Raw genomic sequence first — 23,587 nt, 5'->3', positions numbered from 1 at the left:
AAAATACAACTGTAGTAGAACGTTTGGGACACATTCCAGTCCAAGCCAATGAGGTCTCAGCTTAGTGTCTGCACTAGGGAGATAAAACATGAATCTCCAAGCTTATACTGAATCACAACCCATCTGGGTGCTGCACTTTTCATCTCTTTCTTGAGCCGACTGAGGACTTCATACTGAAAAGTCAACCTTCTAGGCCTCTAGGATTTATAGGACTGGTAGAATAAACATTGCATAGAAGAAAGTATAAATAAACAACACGATCTGATATAAATATATTTATTAGTACACACAAAAGCCATACAGTATACGGGCAATGTAAATCTGTGCAGAAATAAAAAAGCTGAAACATTCATCTATGTATGAAATAATGATAGGGGAAAAAATGACCAATATACTATAATGTATTTGTTCTACATAAGTAAATCTCATGGAATGTAAAGAGAGGCACGAAAAATTAGTACATCCCAGCTTGACCAGTTTTATCATTGGAAAAGCAGAAAGAAAAAAAAAAAATTGATGAGATGGCATATATATATATATATATATATATATATAAAAATCTGTTTTGCAACGTGACTTCTGATGGAGGATCCAGGTCACATCTGAGAGGTCCTCTCCAGACTTTTAGCTGCATCTTTAAGTTTTCCTACTAAATCCTGAAGGACAAATAAGAAAAAGAAATATCACTGTTCAAAGAACAAAACAGAGGCTCGGTGTGATCTAGGCAAACTGACAGCTTAAACATCTAAACGTTCAAGATGACGTCATACTGATGTGTTCTGCGTTTTTTTAATTTTTTTATTATTATTATTTAATACTATACAATCTGGGCATTCAATTAGATAGTCAAAACAAAATTAGAACACAATCAAAGAACTCGACATAACTCCAAAGTGCATGACAGCATAATATTATGAAAGGTGACACTGGGTCATTAGGAATGTGGTTGGAGTAAGGTTGTTACAGGACTACTACTGAAATATTAAAGCCTACCAAGCTGTTAATTTTCATTATTATAAAAACCAAGATAAAATCTCGTCTTTAGTTAACTTACAAAAATCTGATCACGAGTGGATCCACATTTGACAGTAGGGAAAAAAGAAATTAATTTGCAATAGCTGGGCCCCAATTTCCATAAATCAAGCTGACATCTAACATACAGTATTGCGACATTTTCTACAGCCTGTACTGTCTGTGATCACAAAGGCTGACTTATCAATGCAAAGTGCTGGCAACCCTTGAAGCAGTTATGTGTACCCTGGAAGAGTGGATTGATTTGCCTTAGCAAGCAAACTTGATTTTCCCGAACTGAGAATAACTGCCAGCATTTAATGACACGATCAAAACTGGAGCAGATAGAGCTGTGCATGGGGAGCAATCAGCTTCAGAATGTTCAGATAAGCTTTAAAAAAATGAAAAGATAAAAGATGATTGGTTACCATGCACAGCTGTTCCAGTTTTGATAAATCCCCCACGTTTTTAATTGTTCAAGGTTGCGATAAATAACCCATTTGCTGGATATTTCACTTAAAAAAACCTAAACATTAGGATAAAAACAGACCTCATAGTTTGCCTCATATAAACATATACATTAGCAAACAGGGAAAAATACAGATTATCTGGTTTCCAGGCAGCTCATACATGCCAACAATTAAACCCCTCATAAACACAACCTGATAGTGTTAAATATTTGAGTTTAGTAGTATCACAAAATAAGTTACATTTCACACAGCTTTACACAAGGATGAGAATCTTCATTTTCAGCCATGTAACAAAAAATACATCCTCATCCTGGCGTTTTTGTTTTGTGAGTTGAACCCAATATCCTCTCCGAAATATTGGGGTTGATTTACAAAAACTGGAGAGTGCAAAATCTGGTGAAGCTCTGCAAAGAAACCAAATCAGCTTCCATTTTTTTTTTCAATTGAACAATTTGAACAAACTGAAGTTAAAAGCTGATTGGCTACAAGGCACAGCTGCACCAGATTTTGCACTCCCAGGTTTTAGTAAATCAACTTCATTGTCTCAAGTAAGACCATGGGGTGCAATTATTACAATTAACACAATATATACCTGCAGTTGTTCCATTGAGCAATTAAAACTAACATCTTGGGCCTGGTTGGTATCCGGGGTCTGGGGGAACAGAGAACTAGATTTTACTATCAAGATCACATAAGAATCCCTTTCACCCCCCAATATCAGTCTGTGTGCTATATTACCTCTAAACTGAATTTCACAAAATAGGAAGGTCGGTAGGTTTTGTGTAGCTGATTGGTCTGAAGAGTTAAAAAAAAAAAAAGTCTCAGCTGAAGGATACAGAATCAATACACAAACAAAATCAATTGATACACAAAGCTCTCCATCACCTTTATTTCATATGCGAGACGCCAGGACACATCTGAGACGTGTGGGGGACATCTGCCAATACTGAAGGTAAAGGACAAACACTGGGGTGACTCTCCAGGCCAACACACTGTCATGACCATTTATTAATTAAAAAGGTTTCCTTTTTTATTTTAGAAGTCCAATAATACTGTGCTAGAGAGCTTCCTATTTGTTTAATCCCTTGCACAGTATTTAAAGTACAGGACTGATCACACCAAAGACAAAATGATCATTGAAGACACAACATTATGACAAAATCTGCACTCACTTTCCTAGGAGGAGCTCCAGAGGTTCCTTGTGTTTCTGTAACACAGCAGACTGACAATTAACACAAAACACACACACACACACACACTACAGGTCACAAAAAATTACATTAACATCTAAACCTGATATTCAGTCCAAAACTCTTCTGTCCTTTCTTTATCGAACTTGCAGTCCTCCAGGAAGTTACTGTGGGGGACAGCAGACACAATGAGAAGATCTGTCGCACAGAAGTCAGGGCAAGACACATTTCTATAGAGACATATAGATATATATATATATACCTGAGGGCTGCTCTGTCTACATTGTGCTTCACAGCCTCCAGGACACACGCAGCCACTGCCGAGTGACATTCCTTTACTACAGATGGGGCAATATGTCGCAGCTCTGTGTCATCTACAGCAACACAAACAAAATATAAATAAATACAAATTGATTTTTAGAACTGGGAACGATCACAAACAAAAACAGTTACTAATGCTGACAAGATTGGAACCACAAAACCCAGCGTTCTCCTTTGAATCCCTCCTTGCTAACAAAAGGAGGATGGCTGTTCGTTTTAATCATTCTGTGATCTTACAAGTGGATAGCATTAAAAAAAAAAAAAAAAAAACTATAATTCTAATGTGTTTTATTTTCAAAGATATAAAACTTTTTGGGAAAATAAAACATAACAGTAAGTTTAATTAAGTATAACACCAAAGCCATCCCAATTGGCACTAAAGCTGAAGGCTGACAAGGCACGCTGGAATATGTAGTCCACATGGATAGATAAACCACCAATAACTAAACTGGTATAAACCTTTATTACATTGCAGCTTACAAAATTCTTAAAATGTGATGGCTGCATTAGTTTCCCTTTTTGCTTTCTTTCTTTTATTTTCACCTGGTGACCTAGCTAATACTTGGTTGCTCTTCAACATAACAAGCTGCCCTGAAGATATAGCAGTCAGAAGATTGGGGCAAACCATTTACTAATGACATGGGTACTTACAGTGATCAGCTTTTATTTATGTAAAACCTTTATCCCAAAAAGAGAAAACATTGCTTAAAAAGTATTACATCACAATTTGTTAGTGTATCTAAATCTGCTAGTTCATTTAAAACTCCCCTCCTCCCTGACTGGCAATGCTGCTGTCCAAATGTGAAAGCTGTGCTCCATCATCCAGAGTGAGAACACTGATAAGGGGGGGGGGGGGGGGTTGGGGGCAGATTTACTAAGAGTTGAGAGTGCAAAATCTGGTGCAGCTTTGCTGAGAAACCAATCAGCTTCCTTGTTTTATTGTCAAAGCTTAATTGAAGAAGCTGACGTTAGGAGCTGATTGGTTACTATGCATAGCTACACCAGATGTTGAACTTTCCAGTTGTAGTAAATCATCAACCCCTAGGTGTGTTACTGGTCAGATTACCAGGTAAAAACAGAGGAAAAACTAAAAGTGCAGCCACTACATGTAAAAGATTAGTAAGCTGTAATATATTGTTTTAGATTTTTTAAGTGAATACTGCTTGAAAAAGTAGAACGCCAAACCCATCCCAAATATCATTGTCAAAGCTGGAGGCTGACAAGGCACGCTGGGACATGTAGTGCCCATGAACCGATAAATCACACAATAGCTAAAAGCCCTGCCTGCAGATCACAATATGGTAACATTGTATTTCATGTCATATAAGAATTAAACAAGAACCAATCAGAACTCAGATTTCTCGAGCTACTTATAGAGATCGGTGAGATCTGAGTTGTGATCAATCGTTTTATTCGCCATCACACTCTATCAAAAAAAAAAAAAAAATAAATAAGATTGAAAGGCAAAAGAAAAAAAAATCAAATATTTGCACCGATCCGTCATCGTCCACTCCATGTATTATCATGGCAAAGAAAATAATAAATCCACCGGTCTCTACGCCCACGCTATACAATGCAGACAGGACACGCCAGCAGAGATCTTGACATTTATTATTACTCTGTTTTTATTCTATTTCTCATTATGGTGAAAGCGATCCCTCTGTACATTACATTCAGCCCAGTTCCCGGTAGCAGGCAGTGGATGATAAGCTGGGCTCATTGCTGGTAAATGACTCGTTTCCTCTGCTGTCAGCGCTCTTTAACGCCTCTCTTCTACAGCTAGAGACATCGGCTTTTCCCGGCACTGACATGTGTGCCCTGCGCACCCCAGCACCCGTCTACACCCAGCATCCATCTACACCCCCCCCCCCCCAAATCTACAAAAATACATTTGTGTCACCTCTCCAACCAAAAGTGAACGTTCTCTATCATGACCTTACTAGAATGAATCTTTAACACCATGGGAAATATACATGTATCAAACCACTAAAACCCAATATAAAACAATAAAAAGAAAATATTGCACCATAAATAGACTGAACAGGCAAAACTTCAAATTAGTCATGCAAGAACCAGACCACCCAAGACTAGATTAGGGGCAAATAAAAGGCAAATTCACTTAATTTTACAAGAGAAGTTGCACTTTGTGAAGGAAATTTCCTTCAGAGCTTAATGAATGAGGTGAAGCTGTGCAGACTTCCAGCATCCAATCACATGGGAGCCAAAAACACTGGGGTTGATTTAGGAAAGGCATTGGATATTGTGCAGTTGCTGCAGAGCTATGAGATAAAGCTTCACTTTGCAAATACTACTCAGACACATGCAAGGAAAATAAAATAGAAAAAACAGCATTTATGCTTGCAAGTGATTGGATGATAGAAATCAGCAGAGCTTCTCCTCAGCTCTAGAGTCACTGCACTGTAATATTTGCCTTGAATAAATCAACCTCACAGGTTTTTTTTTCCATTTTCAATGCATATGTTTTGGTATATGCAACATTTAAACATATTCACTAAAGCTGGGCACACATTATACAATTTTCCCTTTAGATTTACCAAAACCATATAAATATTAGGCCAATCTAAACACGTTCAAATTGTATGCAATCAGACAGGCCCTTGCACTACATAGTTGAAGGTAAAGGAAATGGGGTAAGAAAATTGTATAATGTATTGCCAGCTTACTAAAACAGGAGAGTGCAAAATCTGGTGCAGCTGTGCATGGTAGCCAAACAGCTTCTAACTTCAGCCTTTTCAATTAGGCTTTGACAAAAAAGAAAGAAAAAAAAAAGAAAAAGAAAAACCCCTGGAAGTTGTTTTATTATTTTTTTATTTTTGGCAGAACTGTACCAGATTTTGGACCCTCCAGTTTTAGTAAATCAAACCCCATAGCTGTGTGGAAACTTCCCATGCAAAGTGCAAATTCCCTTGCAATGTTAATGCAACCCCAGTGGGTTGTTTGACTAAAGCACTAGAGGTGATTGCACTTTGCATTGAAGTTTTCCAGTGGTGAAAATTCACTTTTACAAAGAATGCCCAACCATATGTGTGTGTGTGTGTGTGTGTGTGTGTGTGTGTGTGTGTGTGTGTGTGTGTGTGTATATATATATATATATATATATATATATAGCACACAGCTTCACCTTATTCACTAAGCATAAGCAAAATTCCCTTGCAAAGTGCACAGTCTATTAGCCATTGGTAAATTAGTCTCAGTGGATAAATTGTTGAGGCTGTTTACTTGGCAGTGTGAATGTTGATAAATAAGGCAATGCTGTGTTCAATTTATATACCCAGCCATGTACCAGGAAAACAATGTACAACATATGGGGAAGTAAAAGGCAACTTCACCTTTAAATTTCACTAGAACTATGCAAAGTAAGCATTTGCTTTGCTAAATAAACAGCCCTTAGGAAATCTACCCCAGACTACATACATATAAGATGATACAGATCATTCCAAAACCAATACAGGACAACAATTATTTTCACTTCCATATTTAATATACTGGATGTAGATAGGCACACTTTATTATATATTTTAGACTTTCCTAGTGATTCCCGAGCTGCTGAAAGTTTTAAATCACACCAAAATACAAATAGGACCTGACACAGTTATTCAAAACAAACTTCAATGGGGCAGATTGGATTGTCAATCAATCAAACCACCCACCCGTGTTTCTGGCTCCTGTGACCGTGTCAGAGAATGGCCAGTGACTAGGCTGAGCTGATGAATTGGAGGCCATGGGTTTTGGAGGGTTTGTGGAATTATGATCTGTCTCTTTATTTTTTTTTAAAACAAACAGCCATAAAAAAGTAAACGTGTTTTTCTTCCATAAGGCAATGCAGAATTTGCACCTCAGCCCAAGTACATAATATCTGGAACATGAACTGTCACAGCTACTATCAATTACACAATTGTATTTTGGATTGTACTCATGGACAAGATTTATATATATATATATATATAATGCATACATATACACACACATTATATATATATATATATATACATACATACACACACAATCCCATAGAGGTCTCTGTAAAATGCATGTTATATTAAGATTATTACAGATAATAAAGACAGCACTCATAATCCATGCACAAAATGAATTCAAAATGTGGACACAATGAGATGATCTACTAAAAGGAGAAGAGAATATCCTCTTACCAAAATTAATTTTCAGTGAAAGAAATAACTGAAGCTGTGTTTACTATTGCAAATAATTAGACTATTAAAGTGAATACAGCTTCCCCATATTTATCCTCATTTCTCTCTCTATCATCCCCAGTGTTGAACATGTAAATAATTGTGAGTGCACAGCTTTGATACATCTGATCACAGTGGGATTGATTTACTAAAGCAATAGACTGTTACATGAAAAATCTGAATCTGAGTTCATTTCATTCTGCAAATCATGTACTAGTAAAAAAACTTATTTGAAAATTTCGGTTTTCCTTTTGAAAGTAGATGCACCTTATTTACCAACATTCATTGAACAAAGTGAACAGCCCCTTTAGTAAATCAATCCACGTGATGCACATATAAAAACTATAGCCATAAAGCTGTGATAAGTCTGGATACATTGTTGCAAGTGAAATAGTATGAGTAAAGCTGTGATCAGTATAGATACAATGATACATATAGAATTATGGTGTGACGCTATGATTAGTGTGAGTACAATGCTGCACATACAGAATTGTGATGTAAAGGTGTAACGAGACTGCATTACAAGATTGTATTTATAGATACAATGTGGCACAAATAGAATTGTGATATAAAGCTGTGACCAGTCTAGATACAATGTTGCACATAAAATAGTTGTGAAAGTAAAGCTGTGATCATTATTGATGCAATGTTACATATAGAGAATTGTGGCTGTAAAGCTGTGATTAGTCTAGATACAATGCTGCATATAAAAGAAATGTGATAGCAATCAGTCATGTGCATATATATAAAACTGTGTAAAGCTGTGTTTAGTCTGAATACTATGTTGTATATATAAAACTGTGAATGTAAAGCTGTGATCATTATAGATACAATTTTAGGTGTAGAGGATTGTGAATGTAAAATATGTGATCATTGCAGATACAATGTTACATAGAACTGTGAATGTACAGTTTTGATTATGTATACAATGTTACATAGAATAATGAAGGTAACGATGTGATCAATGTCATCTATAAAGAATTGTGGACGTAAAGCTGTGATCCTTACAGTTATACGTTACATACAGAGAACTGTGAATGTAAAATTGTGATCATTATGGATAGGTTACATTATAGAAATGTAAATGTAAAGTTGTGATACAATTTTACCTAGGGAGAATTGTGACGGTAAAGATGTGCCAACTACCGATACGTTACATATAGAGAATTGTAAATTTAAAGCTGTGATAATTACAGATACAATATGGAGAACTGAGAAGGTACATCTGTGATCATTATGGATACAATGCTACATATAGAGACTGGTGGTTGTAAAGCTGTGATCATTATTGGTACAATATTATACACATAATTGTGAATGTAAAGCTGTTATCATTAGAGATGCAAGGGGGTTGATTTACTAAAGACAAATAGTTGCTTTCTACAATGGAAATTGCTCCAGAGCTTAGTAAATGAGATGAAGCTTTAGTTTGCAAAGAATACCCAACCACATGCAATAAAAGTAGGATTTTTGCTTGCACATGATTGAATGATGGAAGTCAACAGAGCTTCATCTCATTCACTAAGCTCTGGAGCAAATTCCCATGCAAAGTGCTATTTGCCTTTTGTAAATCAGCCCCAATGTCATAGATAGAATTGTGGATGTACAGTTATGCTCAATATAAATACAAAGTTACATATAGAGAATTGTGAAGTGTAAATTGATCATTACTGCTACTTTTAGAGAATTGTAGATGCAAAGTTGTGAACATTATAGATGGAGGGGGGGGGGGGGGGGGGTGATTTACTAAAACCTGAAAGTGAAAAATCAGGTGCAGCTGTGCATGGTAGCCAATCAGCTTCTAACTTCAGCTTGTTCAATTAAGCATTCACAAAAAAAAAAAAAAAAAAAAACCTGGAAGCTGATTGGTTTCTGTGCAGAGCAGCACCAGATCTAGCATTTTCAATTTTCAGTAAATTAATCCCAAAGCTTACATATAGAAATTGTAAATGCAAAGCTGGGATAATTAGATACAATGTTACATATAGAGAATTATGAAGGTAAGGCTGTGATCATTATAGATACAATGTTACATAGAGAGAAATGTAAAAGCTGTGATCATTATGGATTCAGGACAATTGGGGTCCTAGAGCTGTGATCATTATATGTACAATATTAGAGAGAATTGTGAATATAAAGATTTGATCATTATGGAAACAGTGTTACATATAAAGAATTGTGAATGTAAAGCTGTGATCTTATATTATATATATATGTGTGTGTGTTACTCAGAGAATTGTGGCTGTAAAGCTGTGATCAGTGTGGTCACAATGTTACATATAGAGAATTGTGATTGTAAAGCTGTGATCATTATAGATGTTACTCAGAGAATTGTGAAGTAAAGCTGTGATCATTATGGACACGGAGTTACATAGAGAGAGGATTGTGAATGTAAAGTTGTGAGATTATATATATATATATATATAAACTCATAGAGAGTTGTGGTTGTAAAGCTGTGATCAGTGTGGACACAATGTTACATAGGATTGTGATTGTAAAGCTGTGATCATTGTTGGTACAATATTATAAAGAGAATTGTGGCAGTAAAAGCTGTGATCATCATGAACACAATGTTACAAATATAACATTGTGATCGTTACAGAATAAAGCTGTGATCATTATATATGTTACTCGTAGAGAATTGTGATTGTAAAGCTGTGACCAGCGTGGATACAATGTTACACAGAGAGGATTTTGATTGTAAATCTGTGATCATATAAATGTTACTCATAGAGAATTGTGAAAAAATATGTGATCATTAGGGACACAATGTTACATAGAGAGGATTGTGAATGTAAAGTTGTGATCACTATGGACACAATGTAACATATAGAGAATTGTGAATGTAAAGCTGTGCTCTATCTATCTGCTATTCAGAGAATTCTGATTGTAAAGCTGTGATCAGTGTGGACACAATGTTATATAGAGAGGATTGTGATTGTAAAGCTGTGATCATTATTGGTACAATAATATAGAGAGAATTGTGGAAGTAAAGGCTGTGATCATCATGGACACAATGTCACAAATACAAGATTGTGATCCTTACAGATACAACATAACACTAGGACTGGCCTCTGAAGTGTGGATTGCACAGACACAGACCAGGAACAGACTTTTGCACTGTGTTTCAGTGAGAAGCCCAGAAATCTCAGAGCAGCAGCAGCAGCCAGGGCCAAGAAGAAAGCTCTCCCTCCCATGGCAGAGCCCAGAAGCTGCCAAGAAATGCAGCAGCAGAATTGGCAAGAGGTCAGCGGCAGGGTGACAGGAGCAGCACCCCGAGCAGCAGCCCAGCGCCGGCCCTTCAATATGCAGAGGGAACAAGGCGATCTATTGTAGCTGGCAGGTCTGATCCCCTCCCTGCAGCTGGGATCTGTGCAAACACACACACTGGGACAATATGGCCGGGGGAGCAAGAGACAGTGCCTGAGCAGGACTGTGCAACAACACAAGCGACACTTCCAACAGGAACACCACAAATAGCCCGTCCAAACACAAGGCATTGTGCTGCTGTGAATGCCCAACACGTTCTACATTGACTGCAACATCTGCTCCAGATTCAATCGGACGAACTGGCCCAAACAACAGAGAGCTGGCCTTACTGGAGATATGGAAGGCTTGGAGAGATTGCGACAAACATTTCTTACTGGGGAGCGACACAATGGGGGAAAAGCAACTGCAGACAGGAGCCAAACAACACATACAAAATGAGAAACATAATAACACTAAACACAACTAGTAATCTACTTATTTAATACGGGATGTTATAGACTGGACCCAGGACACAGTAACAAGTGCTCAGCATGCTAGTTTTTCTTTCTTCCTTTTGTTTCCTCTTCCTTTTATTATATTTAATATATATGGAAGAAATACATTTATTCTGTGATGGGGTAGAAGGTCTGCCTGTAGGCATAATTCTTTCTAAACTTAAGTAATATATTACTGGGGAAAAAAGCTGCAAAGGTAAATGTGTACAACAGAATACAAGGCTGATTAATTAATTAGAGGAATAAAAAATGGGCACACCAACAGTTGCATGGATATTTCAAGTATGCAAGCAAGCAAATTCCTGTGTACGAATTTAATTTGCACATAACTGGATAATTAAAGTAAATATTCACACAATTTATTATGGGAAAATTCTCAAGAAAACTTTGGGCTGACCATACAGGTTACAATTTTCCTTTACATTTACCAAAACCATATAATATGAGTTTAAACCTAAACACTTTAGAATTGTATGCAATCAGGCAGGCCCATGCAATACAATGTAAATCTAAAAGGAAATTAAATAAGAAAATTGTATAATATATGGCCAGCTCTAATGTATGTGTGTAAGTTTTTTTTATTTTTCCCTTTACTTTGTATATGTTTATCTAGATATTAATCTCTATGAACAATGAGAACAGTAACATTTAATATTTTGTATTTATTTATACAGACAATAAAAGCAGCAAAACAAATATGGGCATGTTTATAAACAAAAAATGCAATGAAAGTAATAACATGAACACTCATGTACCACACACACACAAAAATATTTAGTACTAGATATATTAATATAAAATGTATATTAGCTAAACATAATTCAGATGCTCTCCTGTATGTGTCACATATACAAAAGGATCCAATTTAGAAATTAATTCCTAATAAACCCACATCTACCACTACAGTCAAATAGCTAAGTTAGGCCAGAAAAGCAACACTACTAACAACATGTGTTGCTGCTGGTTGCACCATGGAATTAATTAAATCTTGAATGGTAAAAATCAAAGACAGTGACCCAAAATACAGAATGCAAGATTTTTTCACACTGTACTGTAAACCAATGCATGATGCACACATGGCCTACCAAACACAATGGAGCTTATTTACTAAAAGAGTAGAGACTGTTCACTGAGATTATAAGGTGAAGCTATATTAAGTTCAACCAACTATTTTTTTTTTTAAATGCTTTCTTTTTTTATGAATTACCCTTACACAGGTCTAAGTATGCAGTGGGATTGATGTACTAAAACTGGAAAGTGTAAGATTTGGTGCAGTTCTGCATAGAAACCGATCAGCTTCCAGGATTTATTGTCAAAGCTTAATTGAACAAGCTGAAGTTAGAAGCTGATTGGCTACCAATGCACATCTGCACCAGATTTTGAACTTTCCAGTTTTAGTAAATCAACCCCTGTGTGAACACAGATTCGCCTTACTAGCATTCACTCTGCTAAGCAAACAGCTTTTGTGTGTTAGGTAAATCAACCCAATGTATTTCCTCTAGTCCAGGCATTTGGAATTGCAGCAAAAAGTAGGAGGACAAATGCAGTGTGAACAACCCCTAAATAACCCCAATACTACAGGGTGCAGTTTTTTTAGGTCAATTTAGGAAAATTGAAGCAGGGAGGACAGGAACAAAAGTAGTGCTGTTGCTCAAAGTAAACCAGGCCCTTGTAACTCAGAGGCCTCTATCATTTGTGGAACACCCACCACATTTCTAATTATATTTTCATACTACTTGCAAAAGGCAAGGGACATTGTTTATTAAAAGTAGGATCAGCAGATAATTATTTGCATCCAATCAGACAGAGGAAAGAAAATTATACAGTTTATTTCTGCTTGCGCTTTACATTTCGTACAATCTCATATCCTGTAATATTACTGCTGATACATAAGTATACATGAAAGCATGGCCAAACTCAAATATCAACTGTCGTTTTTGTACAGTTTTAAAATAAAAATGTCTGACTGGTTGCTAAGTAGAAAATTACTAAATATATATATATATATTTTTTTATATTTAACTCCATGTACATTTAAAATGACTATGGGGTGTATTTACTAAAGTATTGGAAACTGCTCACTTAGTATAGTGAAGAAGGTGAAGCTGTGCTCACTTATATCATCCAATCCTGTGCAGAATTTGGTCTTATTTTTTAACTTCCTTGCATATGAGTGAACACAATGCTAAGCTTAGTAAATATTAACTTTGCCAAGTGAAGAGCCCCTTGTATCTAACATGTCTATCCCATGTACTAAAGTCTAAATACAAGAAAAGCTAGCAGCTTACCAACCCTTAGATGAGGTGGCTGCATTAGTTTTTTTTTTTTTTTTCCAGGCTTCTTTTCCTACCGCTGCACCAGATTTTGCACTCTCCTGTTTCAGTAAATTAACCCCACTGTACTGTATCAAAGGAGGAGCAGCATTGTTACCCTGGGATCGGAGGTATGTTAGGTCTTTATTACAACTCCTCTCTCCTCATATCCATAACATGGTTGTAGTTCAAATTTAGAGAACACTGTAGAATTGTAGAATGCAAAAGACAACATTGGATTTCTGGCAGGATCAACTGGAATTTATTTGCACCTATTGAACACTTTTAATGGTATATTTAGCAGATCAAAAGGGAGCAACAAGGTCATTGTTAGAGTTTACATTTTAATTCCACAAATATCATTTTTATGTATACTGCATATTGTAATATTACTTTATCATAAAACTGACTTCTAGCAAAAATATCAAATTATTATTTTATAATGGCATATTTATTTCTCCCGCTTTGTCATAATTCCTCACTTTGATACTTTCCTCCTGGTTCGGCCCTTTACTGATTGTCATGGGTGATCTATACACAGAGTTGAACACAATAGATGCAAGAATCTCCCTAGCCTGACTGTCACCGATGGTCATGCACAGTTCACCTCACAGCAGCCCCAGGCAAGAAGCAATGCATGCATAGAAAGATGGAAACTTTAAGCCCAGAAGAAAAATTACAAGATCATACAGAAAAAATTTGAGTTTAAAATATTTGAACCCTTTTTTATTACTCAGTTCCATTTTTGCAGTGCTGCTGCATTTCTTGCAATTATATCGCCCATGCATTCACATATAACCCATGGTTAAGTAACCTCAGCGAGATCCCCCTATCATCCTCCTAGCAGCATCTTGATCTCAGCAAAGCAATAACTGGCTGAAATTATTCAACATATTCAAGGGCCCCCCCCCCCCCCAAGAATATTTAGCTAGAAGCCAATATCCGGTGCCGCATTTAAAATGGGCCATAAGGGACAACTGCCCTGGGACCCCTGACAGAAAGGGTCCCCTTCAATACAAAAATAATATATAGGAAAAAGGATATAACATTTTTTATTATATATATATATATATATATATATACACACACACACACACACACATATATATATATATATGTATATATATATATATATACACATACACACATATATATACACAGTGTAAAATACAATAAAAATACTTTATTTTATCTTTACGATCCTCATATCTTGGGAAGAAATATTTTGCCTGTTTGTAAAAATTTTTTACTCTGGACTAGTATAGTGTATCATTTTTAAAAATGATTTTTGGCAGCTTAAAGGGTAACTAGTCCACTTTTGTGTGAAAAAAATAAATAAATAGAAAATAAAGAAAAAAATATTATAGCGTGCAATCAAGATACAAGTCATATTGTAATTGAATTTTATTAAAATTACCTTTCCTTTTCAATCTGCTTCCTCTGTAAATTTCTATATATGCAATGCAACATGGCTACATGGAGTTGTTCTGTACACATCTATGTACATTGCAAGGATTATAATATCTTTTGTTGCAGATTCCTACCTTTTGTTATTCTGAAGAAATCCACATGTGTTTGTCTGTGCCTCTGTACTCTGTGGGTCTAATGGGTGTGGTTTCATAATTAACTGTCAGCTGTGAAAGGGCACTAATCAGGAAATCTGCTGGGCCTGCATCCCTTTAGACGTGTTTCTATTGAGAGTATCTGACCAAAAATGACATTTGTGTTCCAGGGGATGCCTGAAATCTGACTTGTATCTTAGGCAGACTTGTGTTAAAATCACACAAGCAGGAAATTATGTTTCTGGGGGGCGTTTTGTATACATTCTGTGTACAGAACACCTTCAGGAAGCCATATTGCGTTTTCAGAAAATGACAGAGCTGCAGATTGAAAAGGAAAGGTCATTTTTTTAAAACATTCAATTACAATATGACTTGTGTAGCAATTGTATATGCTATATTATTTTTTTTATTTGCGCTTTCTTTCCCCCACGAAAGTGGAGTTAACCTGTAGCCTCCCTGGCGGTATTCCAGAGTCTGGCTCGGGTTAAGATCTCATTACCATAAGCGGTATTCCCGAGCCAGACTCGGGATCGCATCGCTGGATCCATGGAGGGGGTTACTTACCTTGTCCCCTGGATCCAGCGATGTCTCCCCGATGTGATCAGCGAGCCGCCGTGTCTCACTCGATCTGTTACAGTGCCAAGCTCCGTTCCCTGCGAGCGTTTCGATGCACGGGGACGGAGTTCGGCGCCAAATTCAAAAAGTAAAAAATAAAGTATACTGTAATCTTACAGATTACAGTACTGTATCAAATAATTACACATCCCCTTTGTCCCTAGTGGTCTTTCCAGTGTCCTGCATGCAGTTTTATATTATAAATACTGTTCTTTATGCCAGGAAACTGGAGATTGTCCATAGCAACCAAAAAATGTCCCTTTACATCAAAAGTGGTTATAGACCAGCTACAAAACAGCGATAATAAATTAGAATCACTCACAGAATTGAGCGATAGTAATTTGTGGGGAAATTCGTCATCAAACACTAAAAGTAATGACAGTGACAATTCTCCAACTCAGCATATTTCAGTGTTTTTGATTTGATTACTTTATTGAACAATATTTATTATTATTATATTATTTGTTATAATTATTTTATATATATATATATATATATATATATATATATATATATATATATATAATTTATGATTTCATATTTCAAATTTTATCATACCTGGGATGTCTATTAGACTCTTGTTTGGAAGGATTTAAGTGAATTATTTCTAAGAATTACAGGCCTACAATATAAAACGCCAAATTTCCATGAAAAATAACGGTACCGCTTTCTGCACCTAAAATCTGAAATAATCATAACGCCAGGGAGGTTAAAGCAGGGTTCCACCCTAAAGTGGAACTTCCGCTAATCGGAACCCTCCCCCCTTCCGGTGTCACAGTTGGCACCTTTCAGGGGGGAGAGGGGTGCAGATACCTGTCTAAGACAGGTATTTGCACCCACTTCTGGGCATAGACTCCCACTGGAGTCTATGCCGTTTCCTGTCACACCGCACTGTCTGCTGGGACACAAACAGGTCCCAGAGACATCGCGGACCACTCCTAGTGCGCAATGCTTCACTTCCTGATTCCCTCACCTATAATGGCAGCGGCAGCAGCCGAGACCCGAGCGATCGATCGGTCTCGGCTGCCTACATCGCCTGACCCCGGGACAGGTGAGTGTCCATTTATTAAAAGTCAGCAGCTGTAGTATTTATAGCTGCTGGCTTTTAATATTTTTTTTTGTAGGTGGAATCCCTCTTTAAGGAACGTGGCCTATGAATGCGCATGTGTGTATGCATGACCTTAGAATGATGTTTTATCATGCATTTTTAAAATGTGGGACTGTCCTTGAAAATGGAAAAACTGTTCATGGGGACCCCTTGAACCTGAAGTTCCTCGGGCCCTCAAAAGGTCTAAACCTGACCCTAGAAGCATCATCTGGTTCTCCTCAATAACATAAGAATCATTGTCAGGGAGGATCATTTAATGCTGATTGACACCCTTGGGAAATGAGAGAAAAACATACCTTGCCATTGCTGGCCCCCTAAAAATGCTAGCTGCCTGGCTATCATGGCAATTCTCTGTTTTTCTGTTTCACTAAAGCCGCGTACACACGGGCGGACTGTCTGGCCAACTTAGTCCGTCGAAACACATTTCAGCGGACAGTCCGCTCGTGTGTGGGCTTCAGCTGACTTTTTCAGCGTGCAGTCTGGCGGACTAAGTATTTCGGAATTTCCGTAATATTGTCCGTCGTACTTTGGTTTCAGCGGACAATCCGCTCGTGAGTAGGCTAGTTCGACAGACTAAGTATGGCGCATGCTCAGAAAGGATTTACACGGCGAAAGGTTGCATTGCTGTGTATTGGACTTCCTATTTCTAGTCCCGTCGTACGTGCTGTACACGTCCTCGCGCAAACTTTCGACGGACTGTTTTGCATCCATGTGTGGTCAACTCCGTTCATTCGAAAGTATGACGGACTGTCCGTCGGATTGTCTGACGGACTAAGTTGGCCATACAGTCCGCCCGTGTGTACGCGGCTTAAGGCTCCATTCACATGGGCGTACTACAGCATACACCCGTGTGGTGGCCTGCACGAGGATGCACATCCAGTTCCATTCATGTCAATTGGATGCAGTGGCTGCACGGACACAGCCGCTGTTTTCAAATTGACAGCGATGCAGGTGACAGTGTGCGTTTGGGGCCTTGTACCCACACAGCCGTCAGATTGGGAGCAGTGGCTGTGTCTGTGAAGCCAATGTGTCCCAGCTGACATGAAATGGGAATGCCTGCACAGAGATGCATGAAACACCTATGCATCCCATTGCTGGAAAATACAGCCCTTGCATGGGGGGAAGCTGTAGAACACCAGCGTGAACAAGTATGCAGATCACAAGTTGTGACTTCACTCTGACATCACCTACAGCCTGCTCTTTAGGCCCCCTTCACACCTGAGCGTAGTGTTTTCAGGCAGAATGTTGTGCGATTTTACCCAAATTTTTGCCGTGATTTTGCTGTGTTTCTGCTGCAATTTTGTGCAGGTCAAAAAGGTCACCAATGTAAAAAGCAGAAAAACGCCCAAAACTTGTTTGAGCTTCAGGTGTTTTGGATTGGAGATGTGAATCATCTCCATAGAGAATAATTCATTTTTTTTTCTCTTCCAGCGTTTCGTAGCTTCAGGCTTCACGCTACAAAATGCTCAGCTGTGAATGGGGCTTTAAAGGCTCATCCCTCAAGTATTAAAGCTTGTAAATCAGCAGGACAACTACCACGTTGAGGGATCAAACTTGTGAGACCCCAAGTCATGTGAAATCCCATGTTAGTCAATGAGGGCTGTCCTAATTAGCACGACTGAAGTCGCTCCGACTTTAGAAAAAGTTCCTGTACTACTTCAAGGTGACTTCTATCTGACTTGTGCCTCAAAGTAGTACTCAAGTCGCCAGGAAGTCTCTTGGCAAAGTCTCACTGTAAGTCATGCGACTTTCAGGTCGTGGCAGCGTGACCCAAGCCTAATCATACAGGGTGGGGTTTCTAACCCTGTGATTGGCTATCACCGTGATCACATAATCGGGAGATGGTCCTCCCGGCTCCCAATCATTCATATGACATTGGTCGGTGAAAGCTCTGTCTCCATGCTGAAGGCATGCAACACAGCCAGTGAGCCAATCAGGAGACAGAGGGGGCGGGTCATGCCGCAGCACCTTGTGTGAATGGACACACAGCCGCAGCTCAGGAGCGTGCCTGCTTGGGTGCCCCCACAGCAAGCTGCTTGATGTGGAGGGGAACCGGCAGGAGGGACGGGCCAGGAGCGCCGGCTTGGGACTCGAAAAGAGGAGGATCCGAGCTGCTCTGTGCAAAAACCACTACACAGAGCAGGTAAGTATAACATGTTTTTTATTTTAGGTGAAAAAAAAAAGAAGACTTTAATATTGCATTAAAGAGGGGACTGGGGAGTTATGGTTACCATAATTAACCCTGTCTGTACTGTGCTGGAAAATCTTCATTATCAGTTGTAAACTAGATGTGTATACTGTCTGTCCTAACAAAGGGTTACTGTCCAATCCCAAGGCTTGGGTGGTAAACTGTATGTAGTGGAAACATACAAGTCCTTGATCTGACAATACACACTCCAATCTGCCCAGGTCCTCTAATGACAACACGTTTTGTCTCACCATAGCAGGAAAACCCTCTGAATAGTTTTAGGCTCCTCCCCATCACATGGCGTACGGGTCATGCAGAACACCCTTTAGTTTCAGTAATGACACAGCTACTTCTCTATTTTTCCCAACTGCAACAAAACAAAACAAACTGAACACTTAAAGGCCCGGGGTAACAACCGCCATAGAAACCTATTCAGCTTCCTGCTATAGGTGCTATCATACATATATACAAAATAAACCACGGTGAGGTCTCCCATAATAAAGGGAACCTATAGGTACAGTGGTTATCTTCCATAGCCAAAGCTCCAAATCCGTGCTATAGCCTGCCATAGAGCTCACTGTCTGTATAATGCTCATTATATTTTCAATTGAGAAAAAGGAGCAAAAACAGGTGATGGAATGCAGAGATCTGCCAGCACGCTGGTGCTTGGAATCGCTCAGGAGCTCATCTCTAACAAGCCTGACTGCTGCAGGTAATGCGATATTGGTGAAGAAAAAGTAGGGAGCAAGCGGAGCACTAGAGACACAGAAACCAATGCTGTCAGCAATCCTTCCGTGCTCCCAGTATACTGTGCCCAGTACCAGTACTCCCAGTATATGCAGCCTGGTCCAAGTCTACACTCCTTATTTCTCTCCAGTATACTTTCTGAACAGTTCCAATGCCCCAGTTATATTCAGTGTTCCCAGTATGCACCGGCCAGTCTCGGTGTTCCCGATATGCACTTGCCTAGCCCCAGAGCTTCCAGTATAATCTGTCTAGTCCCAATATACATAGCCCAGTGCTCCCAGTATACACAGCACAATGCTCTCATTATACTCTGGTCAGAGCCCCCAAGTATACTCTGTCCAGTACTCCCAGTATAATCCGCCTAGTCCCGTTATACACAGCCCAACGTACCAAGAGAGTACAAAACCCAATCCCATTGCTCCCAGAAAACATTACCCTGTTTCATACTCCATACGCATGCCCCCAGTACACACGGCCCAGTGCCCCCAGTACACACAGCCCAGTGCCCCCAGTACACACAGCCCAGTGCCCCCAGTACACACAGCCCAGTGCCCCCAGTACACACAGCCCAGTGCCCCCAGTACACACAGCCCAGTGCCCCCAGTACACACAGCCCAGTCCTCCCAGTACACACAGCCCAGTGCCCCCAGTACACACAGCCCAGTGCCCCCAGTACACACAGCCCAGTCCTCCCAGTACACACAGCCCAGTCCTCCCAGTACACACAGCCCAGTGCTCCCAGTACACACAGCCCAGTGCTCCCAGTACACACAGCCCAGTGCTCCCAGTACACACAGCCCAGTGCTCCCAGTACACACAGCCCAGTGCTCCCAGTACACACAGCCCAGTGCTCCCAGTACACACAGCCCAGTCCTCCCAGTACACACAGCCCAGTCTTCCCAGTACACACAGCCCAGTGCTCCCAGTACACACAGCCCAGTGCTCCCAGTACACACAGCCCAGTGCTCCCAGTACACACAGCCCAGTGCTCCCAGTACACACAGCCCAGTGCTCCCAGTACACACAGCCCAGTGCTCCCAGTACACACAGCCCAGTGCTCCCAGTACACACAGCCCAGTGCTCCCAGTACACACAGCCCAGTGCTCCCAGTACACACAGCCCAGTGCTCCCAGTACACACAGCCCAGTGCTCCCAGTACACACAGCCCAGTGCTCCCAGTACACACAGCCCAGTGCTCCCAGTACACACAGCCCAGTCTTCCCAGTACACACAGCCCAGTCTTCCCAGTACACACAGCCCAGTGCTCCCAGTACACACAGCCCAGTGCTCCCAGTACACACAGCCCAGTGCTCCCAGTACACACAGCCCAGTGCTCCCAGTACACACAGCCCAGTGCTCCCAGTACACACAGCCCAGTGCTCCCAGTACACACAGCCCAGTGCTCCCAGTACACACAGCCCAGTGCTCCCAGTACACACAGCCCAGTGCTCCCAGTACACACAGCCCAGTGCTCCCAGTACACACAGCCCAGTGCTCCCAGTACACACAGCCCAGTGCTCCCAGTACACACAGCCCAGTGCTCCCAGTACACACAGCCCAGTGCTCCCAGTACACACAGCCCAGTGCTCCCAGTACACACAGCCCAGTGCTCCCAGTACACACAGCCCAGTGCTTCCAGTACACACAGCCCAGTGCTCCCAGTACACACAGCCCAGTGCTTCCAGTACACACAGCCCAGTGCTCCCAGTACACACAGCCCAGTGCTCCCAGTACACACAGCCCAGTGCTTCCAGTACACACAGCCCAGTGCTCCCAGTACACACAGCCCAGTCTTCTCAGTACACACAGCCCAGTGCTCCCAGTACACACAGCCCAGTGCTCCCAGTACACACAGCCCAGTGCTCCCAGTACACACAGCCCAGTCTTCCCAGTACACACAGCCCAGTCTTCTCAGTACACAATGCCCAGTCCTCCCAATACTGGGCCCCAGCACGTCCTGCGTCCTCCCCGGGCCCGGTACACACAGTACATTGTCTCGGGCGGTCGGCGGGTGGGTCTGGCCCGGCAGGAAGCGGGTGTTTGGCACTCGGTCCTCCCGGGAATTCCCCGCACAAAGGACGGCCGTCCCTCCCCGCTCCTCCGGCCTTACCTAGAGCGCACTGGGCGGAGGGGCCCCGGACCAGGCTCTGGAGGGCCCCCCGGAGAACAGCGCTGAAGGCCTTGGGGCCAAACCGGGCCGGATCCGCTAAGCGGTGCAAACCCCTCTGCCAGTCCTCCGCCACCTCCATTGTGAGAGCGACCTTCCACCCCAAACCACGTGACCCGCCCAGCTGACAGCCCGGGGCTGAGCACTGTGTGTACATCCTCCATGTGTGTACACCCTCCATGTATGTGCATCCTCCATGTGTGTGCATCCTCCATGTGTGTACACACTCCATGTATGTGCATCCTCCATGTGTGTGCATCCTCCATGTGTGTACACACTCCATGTGTGTGCATCCTCCATGTGTGTACACACTCCATGTGTGTGCATCCTCCATGTGTGTACATCATCCATGTGTGTACACCCACCATGTGTGTGCACCCTCCATGTGTGTAATCCTCCATGTGTCTGATCTGCAACACACCACCACCCTCCATGTGTGTACATTCTTCGTGTGTGCATCCTCCATGTGTCTGATCTACAACACATCACCACCCTCCATGTGTCTGATCTACAACACACTGCCCTCCATGTGTCTGATCTACAACGCACCGCCCTCCATGTGTCTGATCTACAATGCACCGCCCTCCATGTGTCTGATCTATACACCACCCTCCATGTGTCTGATCTACACACCACCCTCCATGTGTCTGATCTACACACCACCACCATCCATGTGTCTGATCTACACACTACCACCATCCATGTGTCTGATCTACACTTCACCACCATCCATGTGTCTGATCTACACCCCACCACCCTCCATGTGTCAGATCTACACCCCACCACCCTCCATGTGTCAGATCTACACCCCACCACCCTCCATGTGTCAGAACTACACACCACCACCCTCCATGTGTCAGAACTACACACCACCACCCTCCATGTATTTGATCTACACACCACCACCCTCCATGTGCCCATCCTTACATCACCCCATGTACCTGATCCATACCCCCCCCATGTGACTCCTGTGTCTGTCCTTCTTTTCTGTTTGGCACTCCGGATCTCAGATGATAGACAATGTATCATTTCTGTGTTTTGCCTTCAATGTATCAAACGTTTGGAGAAAAAAATAAATAAACAAAACAGATGTGAAGGAAATTCTCCTCCATTGTGTAGTGAGAAGAGGAATTAAACACGGGGGGATGTGGACTCTGCCTTATCTTAGGGGATTTAGTCAAGGAGTTTTACTTAAAGGGTAACTCCACTTTCATGGAAAAAATATAGCAATTTTGCTACACAAGTCATATTGTAATTCAATGTAATTAAAATAACATTTACTTCTTAATCTGTCATTTTCTGTAAAATGCAATGCAGTATGGCAGCCTGGAGGCCTTCTGTAGACAGGGGGTGTATGGAGCGCCCCCCAGTAATGTCCTACTTGTGTGAAGAACTCTGCACTAAGATACAAATCAGGGCTTAGGCCTTGTTCACATGGGGGATACTTGTGTGCTCCATGCAAGGTTGTGTTTTGCCGGCACAGGCGTTCTATGCATACCTGTGCTGGCAGTCCCATAGATGTCTATTAGGACACGCAACTGCACAGATATGGCCACTGAGTCCCAATGTGACATCCATGCAGAGGCGGCTCTAGGCTTTGAGAGGCCTTAGGCAAAACTTAGACATGAGGACCCACTCATGCCCATAATGGGAAAAATGAACTGGGGTATGGGTAAGGCAATCATTGGGGGCTCTGGAGTGGGGCTAATAATTTAGGAGTGCTGTAACCTGTAGTGTTCAGATCTACAGCTCACGGAACATTGGCATGATCAGCGAGTTGTGATATAAAAACATTTAAAAAAAATAGCATTAAAGGGGTTGTAAACCCTTGTTTAAAAAAATAAAATAAATAACAAACATATACTTACCTTCACTGTGCAGTTAGTTTTGAACAGAGTGGCCCCGAACATCCTCTTCTGGG

General features: G+C 40.9%; 1 protein-coding gene across 1 annotated transcript; it reads right to left on the bottom strand.

The window, feature by feature from the left end:
* Nucleotides 1–262: 262 nt before the first annotated feature.
* COMMD3 (COMM domain containing 3) lies at nucleotides 263–21,788 on the bottom strand. Its single transcript, XM_077490955.1, has 8 exons — nucleotides 21,610–21,788; nucleotides 2,934–3,045; nucleotides 2,775–2,838; nucleotides 2,654–2,688; nucleotides 2,367–2,427; nucleotides 2,220–2,276; nucleotides 2,074–2,133; nucleotides 263–656 (listed from the first exon to the last, which is right to left on the bottom strand). The coding sequence occupies exons 1-8, from the start codon at nucleotides 21,746–21,748 to the stop codon at nucleotides 597–599; spliced, it is 588 nt and encodes a 195-aa protein (XP_077347081.1). The 5' UTR covers nucleotides 21,749–21,788; the 3' UTR covers nucleotides 263–596.
* Nucleotides 21,789–23,587: the final 1,799 nt, after the last annotated feature.

This window comes from Lithobates pipiens, unplaced genomic scaffold (genome assembly GCF_037356315.1).
Source record: "Lithobates pipiens isolate NorthernLeopardFrog02 unplaced genomic scaffold, aLitPip1_a1.2 Scaffold_19, whole genome shotgun sequence".
Lineage (NCBI taxonomy): Eukaryota > Metazoa > Chordata > Amphibia > Anura > Ranidae > Lithobates > Lithobates pipiens.
The sequence above is the reverse complement of the archived record's forward strand: the minus strand, read 5'-3'. Positions and strand labels throughout refer to the sequence as shown.